The sequence below is a fragment of the Argopecten irradians genome, chromosome 5 (genome assembly GCF_041381155.1).
Source record: "Argopecten irradians isolate NY chromosome 5, Ai_NY, whole genome shotgun sequence".
NCBI classification, from domain to species: Eukaryota; Metazoa; Mollusca; class Bivalvia; order Pectinida; family Pectinidae; genus Argopecten; species Argopecten irradians.
Genome location: NC_091138.1, coordinates 1188680 through 1199230, shown reverse-complemented (window position 1 = coordinate 1199230; position 10551 = coordinate 1188680). Strand labels below are relative to the sequence as shown.

General features: G+C 35.6%; 1 protein-coding gene across 1 annotated transcript in view; it reads right to left on the bottom strand.

Moving 5' to 3' along the window:
- The window catches only part of LOC138324189 (coiled-coil domain-containing protein 154-like), a 32131-nt gene continuing 21580 nt past the window's right edge, over positions 1-10551 (bottom strand). Inside the window, exons 15-17 of the mRNA XM_069269270.1 lie at positions 8594-8680; positions 4515-5193; positions 1-139 (exon numbers count right to left, since the gene is read on the bottom strand). Coding sequence (XP_069125371.1) covers positions 4528-5193; positions 8594-8680 — 753 coding nt within the window. The 3' untranslated portion in view covers positions 1-139; positions 4515-4527. The remainder of the gene's footprint in view (positions 140-4514; positions 5194-8593; positions 8681-10551) is intronic.

Here is a 10551-nt window from a genome sequence, read left to right as displayed (position 1 = left end):
TTACGGAGTTGCCTCCCCCTCTGGCGCGTTGGAGGGAGGTCTTGAATTCTCAGGTCGGTAGACCCCGAGACTAGAGTTCTTTTTCCTAGCACGAATATGCCACAAGAGGTACATCCACTTGGCTTTCCACACAGACCATCTGGCAACAAAAACAAGTAAAATGCACACGTGAAATGTCTACAAATAAATATCTACAAATACACACAAAAGAACCAATACTACATTACATGTGAATATATTCCTTCGTCAAATATATGTCTGATATTAATTCAATATCACATTCTACTTTCAACACAATTGTTTCCATATTGTGTACCTTTGTGTAAGATATTCATAAATAAAATTATATTAGCATATGCATTTATAAATGCTTCTGTTTTCGATATCGTTCACCATAAACCATTATAAAATAATTAGTATCAAAATAGCACTAATGTTACATTTATCAAATGGTTTCAGTCTTTATCATTAAAAATCAAAACAAATTTCATATCATTTGATCAATATTGTTTCAAGCTTATTCAATTATTAGCTAATTAGTAAATAAGACTTTGTTTATATGACACCATTGTTAAATTAAATAACGTTAACAATTATTATACGATTTCTATGATAATGATTAAATGAAAATCAAACATTCCATTTGGAAATGTCATTAGGAATCAAGGCCTAAATAAAACAAATATATATATAGTGACACTATACAAGTGAATTCAGTGAAAATAATAGAAATCAAACATTATTGTAGACCACAAAGAAGCAACATTCACACGACGAGAAGATGATTATAGCATTACAGTGCCATGTTATTCTACGTGAAACCGGACATGTACACGAATGTCAGCTCTGTATCTGTGTATAGAGCCGATGTAGTATACAGAAATTAATTAAGCCATCGTGGATGAAACGAACATTTCCGAAACCTTTAGCAACAGTTAACAATTTTTGAAGAGCTAGGGTCTCTGTATCGAGAAGAGTTATCGCCCGTTGTCAGCCGGAAAACAACATGGCTACTGCAACTTATAATGGGCGGTGACACGTGTTGGTGAGAGTCTTACAAACATATTACTTGATATATGACGTAAGCAATGACAAAGTTACACGAAACAATTGCCAAATAAACGTTTATAGAGTATTGTAAGAAAACATTCTTCAGGGTTTATTTTTCTCAGAGTTGATACTTATAATTATCAACAAAAAGTTTCTTTGGTATACATTGTAATGATAATTTCACTTTTAACTTGCTAGGTAAAAGTTTCTATCCCTTGTCATTGATATGTCATCAGTAGCATTCTTACATAAACCTATTATCAACGTACAGCCAACTGAAAATAAAATTCTACAAAACAAAATGTTCTATTTAAAAAAAACGATTAAAAATCTGAAAGTACAAAAATCAGATAAGGACGAACGAGAAAAGCAAGTAAAATTTCAGTATGACAGACTCTCAATCAAATTAATCATAGCATCAAAATTACATTTTCGTTTAAAATACACTCGCATCTTCAGAAATACACACCTATTCTGTGATTACTTCTGATGACAATTGATTGTTTAAAAACTTTATCACCATCCTATCGGTTATAATTCGTCATAGTTTACATTTTCAATTATTTTACATTCGCAAATATCTCGAAAGCAAGCAACTATTATCTTCTTAGCTGCAGAGCTAAGACGATTGCTGTTTAGTTTTGCTTTTTGTTGTTTACATTATACATTAAAAACTAATTGTATTAAGTGAGTAAGTGAGCGAAGAAATCTAATACTAGCATTCCAATAAAAAACAAAATCACCCTCCCATCAACACAACATTTATGGCAACATGTATCATTGTAAGATTCAAATACATCAAAGTTACTCTTAGGCTGCGCATTGTTTTTCCTTATTGCCACAAGCCAACCATTGCTTATTCGCTCAGTGTATATTTCATATTTCTACAAAATTTTGTTTATGCTATCCACATACTTCGCTTACCGTTTTCTAGAATGTCATTGTATAATTACACTTCAATACCCGTATCTCTCTTTCAACTTTTTGATTTACAATCTCTGTCCATCCGTTGTAACTCATCTTTACCAAAAGGCGACTTTACCATTGTATGACATCTATTACCGTTCGTTTTCATATACATGAGCGTCAGGAATACTAGATTAGCTATCCTTACTTGACAATGTATATGGATTAACAAACGTTAAAATATTCTGTAATGTGTGATATCATATTCTCATGACTACCGCCATTTCACTACATAGAAATGTATCTACTGTATAAGCCTTAGTATTATTGCTCTAGTTCAAACTCTTGCTATTGTTTCACCATTTTGTATCTTACGACATCGACCACAAGTCATGCACAAATTTACGACAGTGATAAGACAACAGTGACTATACAATACGCCATCTAGTGGTCCATACCTGTATGAACTCGTTAACTATCACTTTAACAGAAATAAAGGGAGACAAATCAGACATACTCTTATAATAACAGACATCCGCTGCAAACAAACTTTATTAGGAGAATGTAATTATATTTATACACAATTGTAAAATATGAAATGGTTCCAATCTTCTTTACCTAATAAGAAAAAAACACGTTTACATAAGAAAACCCTATTTAAAACCTTAAGAATTTGATAATAACCCCATTCATGTATTTCTGCAGTTGTAATAGGTTCCGTTTCTCGATATTTTTTAAGGTCTTTTTATAAATAGCTTGTAATTTGACATATGGCTAAAGTTCGGACGTTTAGATATTTTGGAGAAAGTGGAGCTCGAGGACAGATGGTGATGAGGGTTCATGGCCATGACCACGTATGGTTTGGGTCATAAATGTGCCTATTTTGTCATAATTGTTTCCAATGAATTAAGCCTTCGAAATAACTTTAACTATACTCTTTACCTTTACAGGCTGGTAACAAAATGTACATAGGGAAAGATTGAAAGTTCTTGTCAGCTAGATAAACGCTATAAAGGTAAGTTATGAATAAGGAGTTACATCTAGCATGTTGAGTATTTAAGGAAAAGAAGAAAGAAATGCATAAACCATAAAATATTAGGACAATACCCGTTACCCGTACTATTTACATATATCTGTATGAAAGGTCAAATGTGTGGAGCGACCGACCAATCGTGACCAGTGTTGTATTGAGAGTTTAGATGATTTAAGAACATATTACAAAGTATAACAGCAGCTGCATGATAATTCCATACATAATTTACATTCAAATTATGAAGTGCGGATCGGTTGGAGAATGTTATTCGGTCTGAAGGTGTACCTGGTCGCTTCGGTCTGAAGGTGTAACTGGTATTTTGGCCAATACATCGAGAGACTCATTGTTATCTTGTTCAATCCACACTAAGAAGAGAGCATCTAGTTTGCAATGATATTGAGATCATCTTTCAGTTACGACATTATGGCACAAGGTTTACCAACACGAACAATTTATTGGATTCAGTTCAACAGGTTTCCGCAAAAAACCAAGAATGTTGTTGGGCATTTCAAGAAATTAAGTCTGTTTTTCCTTTCAACGTTGGAATTGGGGAGAGTCGTATTATTGGGATAATCCACCTTCAGGTATAGAGTACTACAACTGTTCACACAGGACTAAGCTCACGTGATCTAGACTTACTTGTAGGCGTTGGGAACGCTCCACTTATTAACTTCCGGTGTACTGTCAGCTCTACTACCAGCAGCCGAGTCCTTCACAAAGGAGCGCGGCAGTGGCTTCTTAACAAGCGGTTCAATGGCGGTCCTTAAAATTGCAATCTCCTGTTGCAACTTCTGAACATCGTCTGTACGCTAAAGGCAATAAAATCAAATGTTAATGGGTAAAAACACGACTGGGCCTTACCCTGGCTCAAGGCCAAATGTCTGACACTTGAGTTTTGCTGCAGAAATAAGAGAATGATAATTATATTTGTTCAAGACCTTGCTTCATTGGCACAAAAAACATTATTTGGTTATTATATGTTATATATATATTGATTTCGATATTTTGATAATTTTTGTCTTTAATTTTCTATGTTTGAAATCCTCAAGACGTTTTAGAAGATGACATCTTGTGGTTTTAACATGTCTTGAACAAATAAAATATTCCAATGTTTAGCCTGAAAATGAAACAATTAGTATGCATAACTGGAAAGTTGAGCCTAAAGTATTCTAGCAAATGTTAGCGCTGAAAAAGATTAGTGAGTTAGTCATATAAGCATGGACGATTTCTCAAAATATACAAACAACAGTATTTCATTCTTCTTATCTATTTTGAACCAAACTTTATGATTAAGTTTCTAAATTTCTGTAAACTTTGTGAAATTGTCCATACTGTGCTTCAGTTAGTGTTAGGATCCACACATGCATTCTGTGTTGAAGTTTTTGTTAGACCCCACACATGCGTTATAGGTATAGGTGGTTAGTAAGGCAGGCAATCTTGTCAAGCCTAGCGTTGGCAGTATAGGAATCTAGGTGTTAGATCGCGTTAGAAGTCAGTGGCAGGTATAACCCACTCCCTAACCTACCAACTGTGTTCCTCTACACCCCCGCCAGACCAGGTCCTTGTTCTGTGACCGCTGAGTCCTGACTGTTCCGGCGTGACTTGCTGTTAGCTTTACCCTTGATACTCGCCCCACCTGGTGTGTTGGTACGACTTTGTGTAGGTGTTTTGGACTTGGCTCCTCCTGGAGTGTTATTGCGGCTGCGTGTGGGCGTGTTTCTTTGTGACGGAGGGTTAGGACTTCGTGGTGGTTTTGGCGTGACATCTCCCTTCTTCTGTTCTGCACTGCCTGTACTTGGTACAGGACTTTTGTTGTAGGATTCCTTATCCTCTGGAATGATGCCCATCTGTGGATCAGTCGCTGTACCGTAACCTGTCGCTGTTCCGTAACCCCCATCTGTCGCTGTTCCATATCCTGTATCAAAGTCACGGGATCCACCTCTTGTTTTCATATCTGATCTGTGAGTTTCTTCCTCTTGTTGGTAGCCTCCTTTGCCTCTGCTGGCGTAACCATACTGACTGCCTGGGTCGTCTTGGTAACCACCTTTTCCTTGGTTTCCATATCCGTACTGGTTGTCCCGATCGTCCCAATTGTATCCCATGTCGCCCTGGAGATATTCAGGGTGGCCACGGTAACTGGGCATTCCTGCGTTCACTTTGATCTGCTGTATTTGAGTTTGGAGGTCTTCCAAACCATCGATTCTCTGTAAGGTTTAGCATAATCATCAGCATAGTAATCGGGTCATGCAAACATACTAAATATCATGTTAAACTGAACATCATGTGTAAAATTAGAGAAAATGCACAATGTTATTTCAATAGTATTTTCCTAATATTTCAAAAGCTATTTTACTCAATATTGGATGGAAATCAATAAACATAAAGAGAAGAAAGTAATACTATAACACAACATTTCTTTTAAAATCTTTCAATATCAAGAAATAGAAATATTTTTGTACTTTGTAAATCAATTTAGAAGTTCAACTGTGCCTGTAATGAATAACACATTAACTGTACGTGCAATCATCTGTACATATGATAAACAAGAAGCTGAAGCCATGTTAATGATGTAGTGCAGACTATACAAGCATATCCACATTGTGACTTTAGTAATATCTATACCAACATCACTTATTTCTGTACACTTTGTTTCAGACTATACAAGCGTATCCAACAGTGTGACTGTAGTAGTATTTATACCAACATCACTTATTTCTGTACACTTTGTTTCAGACTATACAAGCGTATCCAACAGTGTGACTGAAGTAATATTTATACCAACATCACTTATTTCTAGACGGCCTGTATCGCTCACCTGGTTTGTAATGCCTAGGAATGTTCTGAATACAAGTTCATTGTTTCTTTTCTGAAGGAATTTGAATATTTACCTCTTTTGGGCAGCACTCTTTCTGCTCCAGGGGGTCAAAGCCAAAATTTATACAAATTCTGTTAACCTCAAGGATGTTTCTTGGCAAAATTTGGTTAAAATCCAAGCAGAACTATAGGACTATTAGCGATTTATAGGATTTACCTCTATTTCCCCTATTGGGCCCCGCCCCTTCTGCCCCCGGGGGGTCAGAGCCAAAATTTATAAAATTTTCTGTTCTCCTTCCCCTAAGGATGTTTCTGGCCAAATTTGGTTACAATCCAGAATTCTAGGACAAGTAGCGATTTATAGGATTTACCTCTATTTCCCCCATTTGGCCCCACCCCTCTTGCCCCCGAGGGATCAGAGCCAAAATTTATACAACTTCTGTTCCCCTTACCCCAAGCATGTTTGTGGCCAAATTTGGTTACAATCCATGCAAATCTCTATGACTAGTAGCAATTTAAAGGAAATGTTGACGGACGGACGACGGACGGACGCCGCGCCATGACATAAGCTCATGGGCGCTTCGGGCCAGTTGAGCTTAAAACATTTTCCACAGTGTGACTGTAGTAGTATTTATACTAACATCACTTATTTCTGTACACTTTGTTTCAGACTATACAAGCGTATCCAACAGTGTGACTGTAGTAGTATTTATACCAGACTATACAAGCGTATCCAACAGTGTGACTGTAGTAGTATTTATACCAACATCACTTATTTCTGTACACTTTGTTTCAGACTATACAAGCGTATCCAACAGTGTGACTGTAGTAGTATTTATACTAACATCACTTATTTCTGTACACTTTGTTTCAGACTATACAAGCGTATCCAACAGTGTGACTGTAGTAGTATTTATACCAACATCACTTATTTCTGTACACTTTGTTTCAGACTGTATCCAACAGTGTGACTGTAGTAGTATTTATACTAACATCACTTATTTCTGTTTTCTTTGTTTCAGACTATACAAGCGTATCCAACAGTGTCACTGTAGTAGTATTTATACCAACATCACTTATTTCTGTACACTTTGTTTCAGACTATACAAGCGTATCCAACAGTGTGACTGTAGTAGTATTTATACTAACATCACTTATTTCTGTACACTTTGTTTCAGACTATACAAGCGTATCCAACAGTGTGACTGTAGTAGTATTTATACCAACATCACTTATTTCTGTACACTTTGTTTCAGACTATACAAGCGTATCCAACAGTGTGACTGTAGTAGTATTTATACCAACATCACTTATTTCTGTACACTTTGTTTCAGACTGTATCCAACAGTGTGACTGTAGTAGTATTTATACTAACATCACTTATTTCTGTTTTCTTTGTTTCAGACTATACAAGCGTATCCAACAGTGTCACTGTAGTAGTATTTATACAACATCACTTATTTCTGTACACTTTGTTTCAGACTATACAAGTATCCAACAGTGTACTGTAGTAGTATTTATACCAACAGTGTACACTTTGTTCACATCCAGACTGTAGTATCTGTAGTAGTATATTTATACTAACATCACTTATTTCTGTACACTTTGTTTCAGACTATACAAGCGTATCCAACAGTGTGACTGTAGTAGTATTTATACCAACATCACTTATTTCTGTACACTTTGTTTCAGACTGTATCCAACAGTGTGACTGTAGTAGTATTTATACTAACATCACTTATTTCTGTTTTCTTTGTTTCAGACTATACAAGCGTATCCAACAGTGTGACTGTAGTAGTAGTATTTATACTAACATCACTTATTTCTGTACACTTTGTTTCAGACTATACAAGCGTATCCAACAGTGTGACTGTAGTAGTATTTATACTAACATCACTTATTTCTGTTTCTTTGTTTCAGACTATACAAGCGTATCCAACAGTGTGACTGTAGAGTATATACAACATCACTTATTTCTGTCTTTGTTTCAGCTATCAACGTATCCACATGTCACTGTAGTAGTATTTATACTAACATCACTTATTTCTGTACACTGTTTCACTTTGTTCAGACTATACAAGCGTATCCAACAGTGTCACTGTAGTAGTATTTATACCAACATCACTTATTTCTGTTTTCTTTGTTTCAGACTATATCAGCATATCCAACAGTGTGACTGTAGCAGTATTCACATAAAAATGTGCCGGACACACTTTACTGATTTTAAAAGAATTATCCCTATATATTTAAATAGGCATGCCAATATCAGCAAACAGCTCTGATTAGATTTAACGTGATCATCATAAAACTTTATCAATATGGTATATATGAGGACCTAGTTCTTGAGAAAGCTCACAAAGCTATACAAATATAAACTTTTACACTACGAAACTGATACAAAGGAATAGACTGGTTTGACAACTACATGGTTCCTATTTCAGCACAAATATATAATACAAAGCTTATTTAACGAGGAATCTCTCATTTAAAGTTCTATTTTTGGATTATCTATATACAAAGGTCTATACCTTGAGTTAAAACATGTACTTAAAATGGTGTTTTATAAACCAGTTCAAAGTCTTATATTCTACAGCAAAAATTAACTCAAGTCACATTTTGTCAATTTGTTTTAATGCTTTCCAGTAAGTGAATCATGTTGGTATTGAAAGGAGTTTGTCAGTGATTCATTAGAAAGTGATGATTTTTGTGTTTTGTTTTTAATAAATTACAGTTGTACTTAAAAACGTATCAATTTTACATTAGAATAGAATAGGAGTGGAGACAACTTACCAGCTTTTGTTCCGACTGTATCTTCATGCCCAAAACCGTCTTCACTGTCTGTATAGAGTCTGCTAGACGACGAACACTGGCCTGTACCTGTCAAACCCAGCACACAAAGGTAATCCCTGTATCATTAGTGTAAAGTTTATAAAGATTAGTTGCAATAAAGGTTAGTGGTCTACTTCAAATACTGATAAATATTGCTGACACTGATTAAGTAATCGAATGTGCACTTTGAATCTGCATTTATGTAGTATAAAGATACATGTAATGACATACATTGTATCAGTGATAGTAACTAGTAATGATGTCATCTGTTGTACTATAACAAACATCTAGAGTCACTTCAGATCACACACAGTCACACCAAGAAATGTTTGGTAGCTAACAAAACTGTAAACTGGGGGAAATTGAGGGTGGATTGTTAAACTCTAATGTAAAAGATCAGTCCGTTTTGGTATTGAAATCGGTCAATATCCTGTAGATTACAGTTCCTCCGACATACACATCAGTCTGCCTTCAAATATTTCTTGATATGTTTCGCTACCTGAAATATAAGGTCCTATCTACATGCCTAGAGTTTTGCACTTGTGTTTATATGTTGGGGGGATAATAGGCTCACAATGGCTTCAACATTGACAAAAATCATGTATGAAAACAATTACAATAACAGGGCATCAGATTGAATTCTTATTATTTAATTAAAGTTTCAAAAAATCAGGAATACATTACAACAGTTCTAAAGCAAATGTTCTAAATTTCCACACCAACATTACGAAGCCTTGGACTACTGCAACATAACGATATGGAGTTTGAGACTATTGCAACATAACGGTATGGAGTTTGGGACTATTGCGACATAATGAGTTTTGGACTCTTTTGTCTTATTTTAAAAAAAAATATAGTTCGGGACTAGGTGACTTTATGTATTTTTGAGACAATATGACTTGGAGTTTTGGGACTACATGACTTCATGGAGTTATGGGACAACATGACTTTATGGAGATTTGGGACTACATGACTTATGGAGTTTTAGGAGTTTTAGGAGTTTTAGGACTACATGACTTTATGGAGTTTTGGGACTACATGACTTTGTGAAGTTTTGAGACATTATGGCTTTAACGAATTTTGGGATTACATGGCTTAATGGAGTTTTGGGTCTACCTGACTTTGTGGAGTTTTGGGACTACATGAATTTATGGAGTTTTGGACAACATGACTTTATGGAGATTTGGGACTACATGACTTTATGGAGTTTTAGGACTACATGACTTTATGAAGTTTTGGGATTACATGACTTTATGGAGTTTTGGGACTACATAACTTTATGGAGTTTTGGGACTACATGACTTTGTGACGTTTTGGGATTACATGTCTTTATGGAGTTTTGGGACTACATGACTTTATGGAGTTTTGGGACTACATGACTTTAAGGAGTTTTGGGACTACATGATTTTATAGAGTTTTGGGACTACATGACTTTTTGGAGTTTTGGGACTACATGACTTTATGGAGTTTTAGGACTACATGACTTTATGAAGTTTTGGGATTACATGACTTTATGGAGTTTTGGGACTACATAACTTTATGGAGTTTTGGGACTACATGACTTTGTGACGTTTTGGGATTACATGTCTTTATGGAGTTTTGGGACTACATGACTTTATGGAGTTTTGGGACTACATGACTTTATGGAGTTTTGGGACTACATGATTTTATAGAGTTTTGGGACTACATGACTTTTTGGAGTTTTGGGACTACATGACTTTATGGAGTTTTGGGACTACATGACTTAATGGAGTTTTGGGATTACATGACTTGATGGAATTTTGGGACTACATGACTTTGTGGAGTTTTGGGACTACATGACTTTATGAAGTTTTGGGATCCCAACAACCTTCTAAAAATTTGGGACTACATCAATGGAACATGTCTGATTTGCCCTATCTATCACACCTGGACAAACC